Source organism: Parasteatoda tepidariorum, chromosome 7, assembly GCF_982258835.1.
Source record: "Parasteatoda tepidariorum strain Cologne lab strain chromosome 7, Ptep-v5.0, whole genome shotgun sequence".
Lineage (NCBI taxonomy): Eukaryota > Metazoa > Arthropoda > Arachnida > Araneae > Theridiidae > Parasteatoda > Parasteatoda tepidariorum.
This window is the reverse complement of record NC_141761.1, coordinates 113,798,659-113,814,782: the sequence shown is the minus strand read 5'-3', so window position 1 is coordinate 113,814,782 and position 16,124 is coordinate 113,798,659. Positions and strand designations below refer to the sequence as shown.

The following is a 16,124-nucleotide window of genomic DNA, read 5'->3' as shown; positions in this document are numbered from 1 at the left end:
AAATATGAAACTGAGCTCTTTCAAATCAAAATATTCAGTTTTAGTAAATTAACAAAACATTATATTCTTACTAATTTAGTTGTTTGGTTTATTTAATTTACTCCTCTATACACATATCTGTACTCTTTACTCATTCATCATTTATATTATAACGATTCTCTTCTTTTTTTCAAAATATTTCCTTTTGTTCTAAAGATGTTTAAAAAAAATTACATTACATTACATTGATTGAAAATTGTAAATATCATTAGTATGAAACAGAAATAAATTTAGATTGCATAATATACTGGCAAGTATTACACATTTATATTATTGTATCAGAGGAGAAAAAAGGCTAAAAACTATAAATGCACTACCATCACTAAACAGGGAAGTAATGTTTATTTTTAAATCTGGCTTTTTTCCAAAATATTTTTCGGTCTAACATTTAAGCATCCTTCATACTAGTGACACCGTTTTCTGACAGTTTGTCTTAACTTCCTGCATTGTTTTAGTTGAACTAAGGAATGAATGAGAAGTAACCACCAAGAATTTTTTTATCTAATCTGTATCTAAAATAGAAGTATTCTTTGGAAAAACAACTTATACGAACAGAAACTATTTGTTTATTTTTCATAATTGTTCGTTAAATTAAAGGTCTGATTGAAAAACGCCTTGTTAACGTTTTGTCTAATGATCGAGTTTTTAAGCACTATAATTGTTTAAACGGAAGACTTTAACTTTGTTGATTACCTCATGGCAGAATCACCGCGACACGGTAACATTATCGCAGAATTTTTCATTCTTGCCGAAAGATTTTTCTTTTGAAAAGTAAAAAAAAAATTCCTTTTTTTCTACAGAAATTTACATATTTAAACATATTTAAAGAGATATTACAGAAATTTACATATTTTCTGCTTCTATATATTTTCTATATTGATTTTCACGTAGATTTCATATATCCCGTTACATTTCAAACAATATGGAAAATTCGAATCGCGCGTTTGCGTATTTACTTTTTATGCGTATTTTAAGGCAATAATTCTATCGAATTTTCGGCAGTTATTGCTATTAATTTCGCCATAGTTTTTAAATACGATATTTTTATGCGATTATATTTATTACAACAACCTAATCTCGAAACGAAACACGCATTTGAGGAGTCTGATTTGCGTAATTTCGTCGTTGATATTTTTTTCGGCAATTACTACTGCGGATTTCATGATTTTTAATTATTTTTCTATTGTGATGATTGTTTGCGAAGCGAAAGGAAATAATTTGCCCCCCCCCCCACACAAAATAAGAGAATATCATTCATAATAATAGAATAAAAATTTGTTACAGATAACTCGAAAAAATTCTGACATAGGGATTGATTTGACAGACAATATTTCAATATATAAAATTTTACATAAAATAAAAAGCAGTTTTTCGGTAGATTCCGATTTTTGTATCATTTTGTTTTTCAAATACAATACAGTCCAACTAATACAGTTATCTGATCCAATTATTAGATTGTAAAGATTGAATTAGATGCAATTACACTGTATAAATTCCGACGGTAAAAAAAAACTGGCACTCAAGATGCCGGTACTTCCTACCATAAAATCCATTTTTACCAGAACCTGTTACGATACAAAAAATCTAACGATTATAGTAATAATTACCGCAAAATCACTGAATCACTCTTATTATATAAATATTACTGTAAAAAATTGCAGTATAATATCCTACGGTGAAATGGATTTTATGTTTGATGCACCGAAAGTGTTGGTACTTTATACCGTAATGTGATTTTTTACTCTGTATCTGCAATCAGAAAAAAATATAGTATGGTGCCAACTTGTTTGTCAAGAGATAGGTCGAAAATGATTTTTTTAATGTTAATTTCACTGTCTTTTTACTTCGTCATGTATCTGAACTATTATTTAAAATCTGAAACTGCTTACTTAAAATTGTCAAACTAGTTTGTACAAAGATAAATAATGTAGATAATTATTTATAATTACTATTTATTATTTTCATAATTTTATTTACTATTGATTAAAAAAATTGCGTCCATACAAGTTTTTAGATTTTTTTTAATCTATGTAATTTAAAATGACATAAACCAAAATTAGTTCAATGATTCACCTTATCGATATGAGATACCAATTCAGTGAAACCATACATAATTATTGGTATTTCGTATTAATATAATTAAATTATTGTTTATTCCCGTAATTAAATCGGAAGAATCACAAGCGTTAATTTTTTAACACTGTGCATCGACTAGTACAGCATTGTATCTATTCTTTCAAGGATCATACATAAAAATATTTAAAACTTGGCATTGAATTGCTTTACACTAAACCCTTCAGCTAAATAGTACTTGATCAAGCTGTTAAATAGGATTTGGATTAATTTGTTATTTATCAACAAATAAATCAACAGATTCGTTTAAGTGATTTTTAGTTAGTAAACTTGAGCTAGTAATTTGAATTGGACCGTGGAATTTAATTCCAATAACACATGTAAGAATCAATGCCAAAATAGCTGTTCGAATTTTAAAAACATTTGTTCAGCTATCCGACTTACTGATATGTGATACCAATTCAGTAACCTAATTATTGAAAGTATTTTGTTTGAAAATAACTGAGTGCAAGGAAAAAATGAAGCCTTTTTAGTTAAAGTAAAACAATATAAATTGGGACAAAAAGTATAAATAACGATATTTTTAAAAAATACCTTTTTATTATCATCATCAATGACTCCACTGTCCTGGATGGACCTTAGCCTTCGCAAGAAGTTGAAGAACGTGGCCTGCCCATTTTATTCTTTGTCGTTTAATAAAGTAGATAATGTCAGGTTCATTATATGAGTGATAAAGCTCTAAATTTGTTCTTCTAAGCCACTCAACATTTTTTTAAATTTCTCCAAACATACTTGTCAAGATTTTCTCTCAAAGGTACCCAACATAACCTCATCCGTACAAGACATGGTCCAGATTTCACAAGCATATGTTAAAATTGACCTTCTTCAGTAGAAGAAGTTTTCTGAGAAAATTCTCGCCATTTGAAAAGAACAGTTTTCAGAAATTAAAGTAATTCTATATCAGTTGTTCAGGGAGCAAATTTCAAAAGTCTCTCTCTTTACAATCAAGTCGAACTCTTATGTACAATCACCTTCATTGAACAGTACAAAATGCAGATCTTATAAATAAATTTCTAATTTTAAAAATAGTAAATCATCTGCTTCGTTATGTCATAAATAAACTAAGTAAACTCTCTCGATAATATTCTTTTAAACTCAAAGTATCGTTTGCAGTTTCAGTTTTTTATTTCGCAGTGTTGCCAGATTCAATGGAACAACTTTAAAAATAAAGTATGTAATTGTTATATTTAACACCTGCCTGCTTTAAAAATATGTATACATAAATTTATGCGATAAAAATTAACAGTCGAAGAAATGTGAGTAATTAATACTAAAACCAATATTATCGTATCGTAATAAAGTATTACCGCTTGGCTAAAACAATGAACTCAGTTGTATGCAAAAGAATCTTTTTTTTTCCATAGGGCGTGTAAATGGCTAGAAATTTGCCCAAGGTTATACGGCGCGCAAATACAACATTACGCTATTACGCTTAACTACGATTAATTAATCTTTTGCTTTTTTTATTTTAACTGACTTTATAAAGTTCTTTTTAATCGTTTGGTTATTTGTTTTTTTTTTTTTTAATAATACAATAGGCTTGGCAGTTTTTAAATCAAGGAGTGTTACTAAACACAAAGTACGTTTTTTCTTAGATTATAAATTACAATTTGATTTAAATATTTTTAACTTCGCCATATTTTTATTGTTTTTACATTTATTTTTATATGAAATATGATGCATATTTTTTCGCTTGATATGTAATAGAAGAATAAATATTTTCTTAAATTCTTACTGGTACTGCATAAATACTTGTCGATAAAATGTCAATATAGATTTTTTTTTCTCTGTTCATAGTTTAATACCTCATGTAAAGAAATGAATAAAAACAATGAAGGAGTACGTAAAAAAAATATATGACATCGACACTAAATTGTATTATATTTACTCTTTACATCTATAGCATCAGCCAAATGTTTTCCATTTCACTGTTAGAATTTTCGTTCTTAAATTATGCGATAATAACCAGCAGCTGTCTGTACATCCGATTAACCGTAAAGTTTACGGTAAAGAACACTTTTTACCTTTACAGTTTTGAAACCGTTTAAAACTAGCATGGTTATAAAATTATGAATACAAAACAGTATGTTTTTTAACCATTTACAACTAGCATGGTTTCAGAACCGTAAAAAAAGAAATTTAGCTTGACATAGGAGCTAGGCTTTTCGTTGTGTAGTAGGCATTAGAGAGCAAGACACTGGAAACTCTTTGAGTGTTGGACGCAATGGAGGAAACATTGTGGTGTCAACGCTGGGATTCGAACCCCAGTTCTGTCGCTCACGAAACTGAGAGATTAACCCTCTCGACTATAACATGTACGCTGTTGTAAGGAACTAAGTGGCTTCAACGCATGAGCTTAGTTGGTGAGATAAAATTCTGGTTGTGTAACAGTATTAGGTAAAAGCAGTTAGTAAACGGTTTTTCTCACTGTTAACAGTTTGATTACCATCTTATTTATGGTTATTTGACAGTTTTGTTTGAAAATGGTAAAATAACAAGGACCCTTTTTAACCCTTTTTTTGGAGAAAATTTTAACAGTGTGAACTTACGAGATAACTCTTCTGCAGTGTTTCCCAAACTTATGACTTTTATGTACCCTTTCTAAATTTTTCGTAACGCCGTGCACCACTGATAATAAAAGGAATGTATTTTTTACTATAAAAAAATTGCACAAAAGTTAAAATCACAACTGGCTGTTGACATCACTAATTATTTACTGTTAGCTGCAAAAAATAGCCAATAGAAATATACGTAATCATAAATTTTCATTGCTTACTTTGTTTTTAAATAAAAAATTTTGAAATTTTCGTGTTGCGAGATATTTCGCATAAGAACGCGTACCCCAGCTAAACAGTTCCCGTACCCCTATGGGTAAGCGTACCACACTTTGGGAAACACTGCTCTACTGTGACAAGAGAAAAAAGAAATTTGAAAAGTACGTTGCTTTAATTATGAAGTGTTCTTAAAAGATAATTCATGGCTAAAACTTCATGGTGATAAACCGCGAATTCGGCAAGATTTTTCCGCATGGGAGTGACGAAGATATTTCGTTTCTTTTTTTTAACCCTTTCCTTTGAAGAGATTTCCTATCTCTTCAAAGATATAGATATTAGATAATGATAGTTTAATTAAAAAATCTATTTATGTTAGCTACTGATGGATAACATTTGCAGTAACAATAAATGCACACATTGTTAATTCATCAACAAGTGAATGCGTGGTAATGCTCACCAACTTCAAAAGCATAGTTTTGTGAGGGGAAAAAAATTATATACTTCATTAAAGAATCCAGAATAAACGTTTCCTACTATTGACTGTTTAAACGTAAAATACTTGTATAAATATAAACTTAATATGTATAAAAAGTAATTCATACAACGAAATAATCGTGGTATTAACTGTTTATTTTCCTCTATTATTTTGTAATTTTCAATCTTGATGGATGATTAAAGTTGGAATACATCATTTTCTAATGAAAGCAAATATCTGTTTTTCAAACATTGAATACTTGTAAAAAGTTTACTTGAACTGTTTAAATAAAAGGATGTAATGCATTCATTAATCCTTATAAAAACAGTCGTGATTTCAATGTATATTTAATTCCATCATTTTGTAATTTTTAAGACACATTCACTCTTGGTAAAATCGGCAATGATCGGTAAAATCGGAATACATCATTTCATAATGAAAGTAAGTCTGCTCTTTAACAGTTTTAGAAAGTTTACTTGAAATGTTTATATAAAAGGAGATAATTCTTTAATTAATAAAAATGAAAATAATTATGATTATGAATGCTAATTTCATTCTTGATTCATGATGGATGATTAAAATTGGAATTCCTCATTTCCTAATGAAAGCAAACATCTGTTCTTCAAACATAAAATACTTGTAAAATATTTACTTGAAATATTTAAATAAAAATAATAATTCATTTATCAATCCATATAAAGACAATTGCGATTTTAAATGTTCATTTTACTCCAGGGTTATGTCATTTTTCAGACATATTCTGTCTTGACAAATGTCAACAATAGGTAACAAAGAAAAAATAGAGATGCATCGTTTTTTTAAATTAAAGTAAACATCTGTTCTATAATAATTGTAAAAAAAAACTACTTACAGCCCCTGGCCAAATTATTAGACACACTGTAAGATTCTATGTAAAATCTTAATTATCAGGTGATACTATACAGCTTTATTGTTTTTACGCGACTGAAACCGGTTTGTACTTGTTTACGTTCGTGTATCAATTGGTTAAATTAAGCGATATCTAATATAAGTTCAACTATTGGACAAATTAGACGATATAATATATAAATATAGAATATTTTCATATTAGGTATCAAATTATTATATTGAAATAATTAGATCAAATTATTAGACGCTCTGTAGTTTTATAATAATGACATGATTTGCACGAGTTTATATCAATGCTTTTTATATTTAAACATAGGTTTCTATTCAAGAGATTTTTTATACATTTCCTATTTGTATTTATTTTTCTCGTATTGCATTAAAATGTTAACCAATCGATACACGAACGTAAACAAGTGCAAACCGGTTTCAGCCGTTTTAAAGCAATAAAGCTGTATAGTATCACCTGATAATAAAAATTTTACACAGAGTCTTATTGCGCGTCTAGTAATTTGTCCAGGGACTGTATATTGTTCAGATAAAAAAAAAATTCATTTGTTAGTAAATATGAAAATAAATATGTTTTAAGTGTTTACTTTATTCTATTGAAGAGTTGAAAATATGATTCTCGTATTTAATTCACATAATCTCTTTAATTCAAAAAGTAATCATTAGAATCCATAAATGACACTTGTTCGTACATTCTTCTTGATAGACGATGAGGATCAGGCATCATCCAAAACCTCACCACCCCCTCATTTGGCATGATTCTCTGGTTCCATATTTGGCCGCCGCACCACGTAAGAGCTTGCTCAATATTCGGTTACAGTGAAAGGGAGACACTATACACAGAAGGTTATTTTAAGGAACACTTTCTTTTCCCCATTTTTTCTTTTAATTTTATTTTTCTCCGAATAATTTCGTTCCACCTTTTCAGTTCAACCTTTTTTTTCTTTTCGAATTCCTAACTTTTGACGGCGAATATTTGGAATATTTGTTTTATTTACATTTTTATGAAACGGATAAGAAAAAAAAGGAGGAAGATCAAGGGTTAAGACAAAAATCAAAAATAAACCATCCCCAAAAAAAGATTGAATATGATGAATACGATTTTTAAAAGGGATGTTATGAAAATACATAAATGCCTCATTTGCTTATCATTTATAAGGAGAAATTCTTTCGCCATAGCAAAAGTATCCATTAACTTTTTTCTTCGATTACAATAGTATAGCAGAATATCAATTTTTTAATAAAGAGATAAAAAGGGGTTTTAATTTTTGAGGTTTTGTTTGGAGGTTCTTATTAAATAATAGATAATAATAGAGCAATAAGTGCCTTAATGAACCTAGTTACCTAATAACTTGGGGCTTTTTAAACATTACCAACGAATATTTCCGATGATTACACACATCCTCTTATCAGCGAAAAAGACCCAACGCAGCCTCCACACTCATGTACTTTGACTAATCACTATTGAGCTCAATAAGAGCAACGTGGAATTAAAATCATCTAAGTTTAGGTTATTCAAAGGTATATTGCAATCTCATTAGACAAATTATCCGGATTTCCGTAATTTGAATATCTTTTTTGCAGTTTTAGACCTTAATAATGATTGGTCAGAGTTAAAAAATGCTTTTTTTTTTCTAACTTAAATGATAACAGTTTCTTACATATATATATATATATATATATATATATATATATATATATATATATATATATATATATATATATATATATATATATATATATATATATATATATATATATATATATATATATATATATATATATATATATATATATATATATATATATATATATATATATATATATATATATATATATATATATATATATATATATATATATATATATATATATATATATATATATATATATATATATATATATATATATATATATATATATATATATATATATTTATATATATATATATATATATATATATATATATATATATATATATATATATATATAAGAAGAGAGTGGAATGATAACACATAGCCAATCACAGAAGGAAGACTCCTGGTTAGTAACGCACAAAACAGTTAATCAAAATTGAGAACGCATGTGTGTGTAAAGGTAATAATTTTTAATAATGCTGTCTGCAGAAATGTTACAACTAAACTTACCAGCTAAATCTTGTTGCGATTTTTATTTTGTATTGAATGTGTGAAATATATTAAACAGAGTTTACTTTAAAATACTTATCTTTTATAAAAAATGGATCGCCGTGAATATCTTAGGAGATATTAACAGCGACATAGGGCTGAAGTTTAGCAGTACAAAAATCGCAGTACTATCAATACGCGACACGAAATGCGCGGCGAAGAAACGTTGAAGAGTCATGACGTTTAAATGAAAACGAATAATATGGAATCGAAATTGATAAAAAATGTTGTATATAAGGAGGTTTTGTAAATAATTTTTAATTTTATCATTGTTTTTTCTAACTTTTTAATTGTTTTTTACTTATTTTCGAAAAATCGTGCAGTCAGAAATATTAATTAACAGTTCATATTTGTTTGAGATAGTTCTTAAATAATGCATAAAAGTGCAAATCATTGGTACACGAAATGATGTGAAAAGAAAAATCAATGAAAAATGTACATAGCTAGGGTTTGTGAATATTCAGAGATCTATTGTAAATAATTTTTAATATTATTGTTTTCACCTTATTTTTTTATAACAATTCAGACAAAAATGTTTATTGATCATTGATAACATAATTATTGCATTCTACATTTGTTTTTTTATTAGTATTCAATATGACAAGAAAGTTAAATTGCTTAATATAATTTGTCGAATATCATTTACATATGTTTTTATTAGAATATAATTTGCTTTTTGGCAGATTGAAACTAAAGGGCGGAGCCCTCTAGTATATACACTCTATAACAGAAAAATCGACGCACCAAGAAGCAATCATCTGATTGCTTTGAAATTTCGTATGCATGAATGTTTTGAACAGATCAGCCAGGAATGATGCCGACTGGGGACGTATAGTCTTTAGCGACGATTCCCGCTTCCAACTGTGTCCTGACGATCATCGAAGACGTGTTTGGAGACGCACAGGTCAGAGGGGGGGATCCTGCCTTCACTATTGCACGCCACACCGGCCCTCAACAAGGCATTATGGTCTGGGGTGCCATTTCCTTTGACAGCCGGACCCCTTTGGTCGTCATTAGAGGTACACTTACTGCACAGCGGTACGTCGACGACATCCTAAGACCTGTTTTGCTACCGTTCCTTTTGCAGCACCCTGGGCTGGTTTTTCAGCAAGACAATGCCAGACCACATACGGCACGTGTTGCTGTGAACTGTCTGCAAGCTTGTCAAACTCTTCCTTGGCCTGCCAGATCACCAGATCTCTCTCCCATTGAGCATGTCTGGGATATGATGGGAAGGCGATTGCATCTGGCACGGAATGTTGATGACCTCGTTCGACAATTGGATCGAATTTGGCTGGAAATACCGCAAGAGACCATCCGGGAGCTTTATCGGTCTATGCCACGCCGTGTGGCAGCTTGTATCCAGACTAGAGGCGGGTCAACACCTTATTGAACTTGTTACTGTAACTCTGCAATAAACAGTTCAATTGTTCTGAAATTTTAATCATTTACTATTCTGTACATTGTCTTCCTATCCACCAATTTTCGTTTCAATCGGACAACTCCTTCTTGGTGCGTCGATTTTTTTGTTATAGAGTGCATATATATATTGACGTGTCAGTGTGGCCGAGAGGTTGGAGTCGTCGTCCTGGAAAGACTGAGATTCAGGGTTCGATCCGCAGAACTGTAAGAAAATATAAAACTCTAAAATAAGCTTTTATTTATTGTTTATGTTTCTTCTAGAAGTTTCTAGAATGTTCTAGCATATCATTTCCTGTTCCTGTCACTTCCTGTTATTATTCCTATAAAAGACTGGATGTCTCTAGCCGAGGCCCAGTTACTTTGTTCACTGTACCTTGTAGGTGTTGAATAAAGCTCTCCAACTTTGTAGACTAAGTCCTAGTTATTCTACGTGACATTTGGTGGAGGCGCCAGGTACTCGAAGCAGATCTGGCCGATGATTTAAGAAGGAGTCGCCGTTTAAGAGGTTTGGAGCCCGAATATCCAAAAATGGCCGAAACACCTGTCACTACTCCAATTTTTCAACACATTCGTAATCCATCTTCTTTCTCTGGAGAATCCAACCAAGATCCTGGAGCTTGGTTAAAAGAATATGATCGTGTCGCTAAATATAACAATTGGGACGACGGAACATGCCTTGCAAATGCTTACTTTTTTCTAACTGGAACAGCCAAACAGTGGTTTGAAAATAATGAAGGCAGTTTAACATCATGGGAAGTATTTCAAACTAGCTTGAAAGGTACATTCTCTGATAGTCTGTAATCAGTACATCGTGCAGAAGAAGAATTGAAAACCAGAGCTCAACTACCAGGAGAAACAAGTCTTTCATACATACAAGCAGTGCTGGGATTATGCCATCGTATCAACCCTAGCACGAGTGAAGCAGACAAGGTTTCTCATCTTATGAAGGGCCTCGCGGAAAATATTTATCAAGTTCTACTGACAAAAGGAGTAACCACGACTACAGCTTTCATCGAATGCTGTCAACATGTTGGCTCGTGGCAGCAGCGACGCATTAATCGAAGGAAATTTGCCGTTTCCGTTGCATCTCTCGACGACAATTTTGACCTATTGTCAATGATACGCCAAGTGGTTCAAGAAGAAATCGCCCGACTATTTCCTGTTACTGTTCCAACTCCTGAACCAACAATTGACAGTTTAGAAGAAGTTATACGACATGAAGTTGTGAAGACCTTAGCACCCTTGACCGAAACAAACTTCAACCGAAACAAAGATTTCTTTAGTTTTAAACCAACGATACCTGTTTTATACTCAGAAGCACTACGCCGCCAGCCATCTAGAACTCCAGTTGCTCCTTCTCGGCAAACTTATGAGCCACGCCGTCCCCAATTACCCCGTCGCAAAACCGATATCTGGAGAACAGAGGATAACAGGCCAGTGTGTTATCACTGTGGTCATCCAGGTCATGTGTACCGACACTGCCGTGAAAGGCAGACATTTCAAGACTATAATCCATGACAAAGAGAGACGATCATTTCAGACAAAGGTGCTGGTCCCAGTTGTCAACTTAGGAGTTCGTCGCCACAATATGAAGAACGAAGACGATCACCATCCCCATATAGGAGTAGAAATAGATCACCCTCTCAATACAGGCGTTCTAGTCGCTCACCATCTAGGCGTTCAATGGAAAACTAGAAGAAACGCCCTTCTTCGGAGGTAAGGTCGCTAAGGAAGAAAACCCTCCAACAGTGGCCTAGATGAAGGACAATAAACTCGAAATAATTATGGAAAATAAACCAGCGACAGCTCTTATTGATTCTGGAGCATCTTTTTCTGTCATTTCTGACGAATTTCGAAAAACTGTATTAGGAAAAACTATGCTGACCGATAAGTCTAGTTTATTCATAAAAGTAGCCGATGGAAAATACGTTAACCCGATTGGACGTTGTACCATAAGATTGACAGTTAGCAACCGAACGCAGCCGTATGAATTCATTGTACTGGAAAAATGTAGCCATGATGTAATTTTGGGTTGGGACTTCTTACACGCCTCACAGGCTATAATTGACTGTGGCCGCAAGGAACTAGTGCTGGAAGATACTTGGGACGAAATAGCACATAAGGAACTCCAACAAAGCCGACTTTTTGTTGCAGAGGATTGTGATATTCCTCCTATGACCATAAAAAGAATTAAAGTGGAAACAACAATTGGGTGCAAAGAAAGCAAAGGTCTACTGGTTCAATGCGGTAGATTTCTAACACTGCAACGAAATATAGTGTTCCCATCGTCTATTATACAGAAGGATAAAGATGGACTCCACGTATGGGTTTCTAATTTCTCTTATCACTCCACTTGTCTTCCCAAGGATATATGCATTGGGCATGCGGAAGAAATTGAAGAACACAATCTCTGCAGTTTTGACTCCGAAAATGTAGCTGAATCAACAGGCAAAGGATTACGACCTGAAGTAAATTTCAATAGTATGCTCGCCCCAGGCCTATCAACTGAACATAGAACTAGCTTGAATAATTTGTTAAGGGAATTCAAAAACGTTTTTCTACCGAAGAAAAATCGATCCGAAAACGTCGTGAAACATCGCATAAATACAGGAGATCATCAGCCTATGAGCCAAAGACCATATAGAGTTTTAGTTCTGAGCGGCTTATTATTCAAGACGAGGTAGACAAAATGCTTACTCGAGACATAATTCAGGAATCTCAAAGTCCATGGTGTTCTCCTGCAGTTATTGTTCAAGAAAAAAGATGGAAGTTGGCGTTTCTGTATCGACTACCGGAGATTAAATAAAGTAACCAAAAAGGATGTATACCCGTTACCCAGGGTAGACGATATTCTAGATTGCTTAAAGAACGCAAATTACTTTTCATCTATGGATTTATTTTCTGTATATTGGCAAGTAGAAGTCGATGAAGCTGATCGTGAAAAAACTGCTTTTGTAACCTCTGACGGCCTATATGAATTTAAGGTTATGCCGTTTGGACTTTGTAATGCTCCCGCCACCTTTGAAAGAATGATGGATAATTTACTACGGCATTTGAAATGGAAAATTTGTTTGTGTTATCTTGACGACATTGTAGTATTCTCAGATACTTTTGCCGAACACGTACGACGCTTGAAGATTGTTTTAAATTGTCTTGATACAGCAGGATTACAACTCAATGCGAAGAAATGTCTCTTTGGCTCAAGGAAACTCAAGGTACTTGGTCATGTCGTTAGTACAGAAGGAGTAGGGCCAGATCCAGATAAAGTCATGGCAATCGCTAAGTATCCTGTACCTACTTCAATTTCAGACATCAAAAGTTTCCTCGGACTTTGTTCCTACTATCGTAGGTTTATAAAAGACTTTTGTCCCAAAGCGTATCCACTGCAGAAACTGTTAAAAAGTGATGAGAAGTTCATGTGGTCAGAAGAACAGCGCTACTCGTTTGAAATTTTGAAGGCCGCTCTTACCACCGAACCTGTATTGGGTATATTCGATCATGATGCCCCCACAGAGATACACACTGATTCCAGTGGCTATGGCATTGGATCAGTGTTAGTTCAAATTCAGAAAGGAAAAGAGACTGTAATTGCATATGCCTCTAGAGGCCGACCAAGGCCGAAAGAAATTACTCGACAACGGAACGTGAATGTCTTGCTGCTATCTGGTCTACCAGTAAATTTCGCCCTTATCTTTTTGGAAGACCGTTCACCATTATAACAGATCATCATTCTTTATGCTGGCTTGCAGGATTGAAAGATCCTTCTGGTAGGTTAGCTCGGTGGGCTCTCAGACTACAGGAATTCAATGTAACTATTGTTTATAAGTCCGGTCGTAGACATAAAAATGCTGATTGCTTATCACGACATCTGCTACCAGCTACTGAAAATGATCCAGAAAAGGGTATAACTACCATCACGAATCTCGCGGAAGAACAGGACAGAGACCAGGAGATAACAACTTTGAAGACGAATATAGGGCAGCGAAGTAATGATTCAAACTATAAAATTATGGATGGTATACTCTGTAAGCGGAATTATGAATCGGTCGGAAGACAGTGGCTGCCGATTATTCCTTTTAAGTTACGCCGGGAAATTCTTCATCACTTTCACGACGTGCCAACAGCAGGTCATTTGGGATTTGCCAAAACATTGGATAGAATAAGAAAGCGCTTTTATTGGCCTAGACTGTACCGGAGTGTTAGGCGGTACGTTTCTCATTGTAAGGAATGTCAACGGCGTAAACGTCTGCCGCAAAGGCCGCCTGGAAGCTTGATGCCGATCCCTCCTGCGGAAGCCCCTTTTCATAGAATAGGTATTGATTTGTTGGGACGCTTCCCTAAGTCACTTTTAGGAAATAAATGGATTGTAGTGTGTACAGACTATTTGACTAGATTTGCCACTACGAAAGCTCTACCCAACGCTGAAGCCCCCGATGTAGCAAAATTCCTGCTTGAAGACATTCTGTTAAAACATGGCTCTCCAAGAGTTCTCATCTCGGATCGGGGATCTGTGTTTCTCTCGAGGATTGTATCGGAGCTATTGAAACTCTGCGACGTGGATCATCGCACTACAACAGCCTAACATCCTCAGACTAATGGCCTCACGGAAAAATTTAACAATACGTTAGCTGATATGCTGTCTGTGTATGTTGACGTTGAACAGAAAGATTAGGATGCTATTTTACCCTTTGTCACCTTCGCCTATAACACCGCTAAACAAGAAACTACTGGCTTCACACCATTTTATCTTCTTCACGGTTATGAAGCTGAAACAACTTTAGACACAATGTTTCCTAACCAACCTGGATTTGAAACTGATTATGCTGCGCATCTTGTCTGCAAAGCAGAAGAAGCTAGACAACTTGCTCGCCTTCGTACCATTGATGCGCAAGAAAAAGACGAGAAGCGATACGATGCAAAACACCGACCAATGTCTTATGAACCAGGTGAACTTGTTTGGATTTTTAGACCAATTCGAAAAGTTGGGTTGTCCGAAAAACTATTGAAGAAGCATTTTGGACCTTACAAAATAAAGCGAAAGTTATCTGATGTTACTTACGATGTCGAAGACGTTGCCCCATCTGCAAGGCGCTAAACTACAGACACCGTCAACGTGGTGCGCATGAAGCCTTACCATGACCCATCGTTTCAATTAGAACCATGTGAAACCGAAAATGCAGAAAAACAGAGAAGCTACAAAACAAAGAAACAATCTAAGAACGAGAGTAAGTTGGAGTATCGAGGACCAACCACCCGATCACGTGCCAGAGCAGTCAAAGAGTGAAACAGCGAGGACGCTGTTTTTTTCCTAGGAGGATGCTATGACGTGTCAGTGTGGCCGAGAGGTTGGAGTCGTCGTCCTGGAAAGACTGAGATTCAGGGTTCGATCCGCAGAACTGTAAGAAAATATAAAACTCTAAAATAAGCTTTTATTTATTATTTATTTTTCTTCTAGAAGTTTCTAGAATGTTCTAGCATATCATTTCCTGTTCCTGTCACTTCCTGTTATTATTCCTATAAAAGACTAGATGTCTCTAGCCGAGGCCCAGTTACTTTGTTCACTGTACCTTGTAGGTGTTGAATAAAGCTCTCCAACTTTGTAGACTAAGTCCTAGTTATTCTACGTGACAATATATATATATATAAACATAGTTGAACAGCCAACCCAATTTTGGGTTTACGACTACTATAGTTCAACTCCGTAGTCTTGACATTTTTGGATCTAGTGACTCCTGGATCTAGTGTTGGAAATAATTTGTTTTCGTGGAAAACTTTTTGATGGAACACTAACCCGCATTTGCGTTACATGGAGGGAAAAAACCACGAAAACCTACCGCAGTTAGCCTGATGGTAATGGGACTCTAACCCATGATCCGTCAACCACTGAGGATATTATACGTTTGCATTGTGGTCGGTGGGAGCCGGGTAGTGAATTCGTATCAACCAACCATCGCTGGGATTTTAATCCAGTTCACCTCATTGGAAGGCCAACGCTGTAATCCCCTGAGCCACCACAGCTCGAGCTCTTATCCGGTAAAGAAGACAAATGCTGCAATATAAAGAGATGAGTTGTAGTTGAAAGAACCATTAAATAGACTTCTGAACACCGAGTGTTGTTTGGCAAAGAAAATATAACTGTGTAAGAACATTTGTTTTTTACCAGACCTCAGAGCTATAAAGTGGTATCTTAAAAGAAATTTC

General features: G+C 33.8%; 2 protein-coding genes and 1 pseudogene across 5 annotated transcripts in view; all 3 read left to right on the top strand.

Moving 5' to 3' along the window:
- The window catches only part of LOC107442323 (PDZ and LIM domain protein 7), a 79,622-nt gene that overhangs the window by 21,311 nt on the left and 42,187 nt on the right, over positions 1-16,124 (top strand). The window lies entirely within an intron of this gene.
- LOC147807410 (uncharacterized) lies at positions 10,452-11,441 on the top strand (annotated as a pseudogene).
- Positions 11,529-15,098, top strand: LOC147807409 (uncharacterized). Its single transcript, XM_087168500.1, has one exon. It carries the CDS (start codon positions 11,681-11,683, stop codon positions 12,605-12,607), a length of 927 nt encoding a protein of 308 aa, XP_087024626.1. The 5' UTR covers positions 11,529-11,680; the 3' UTR covers positions 12,608-15,098.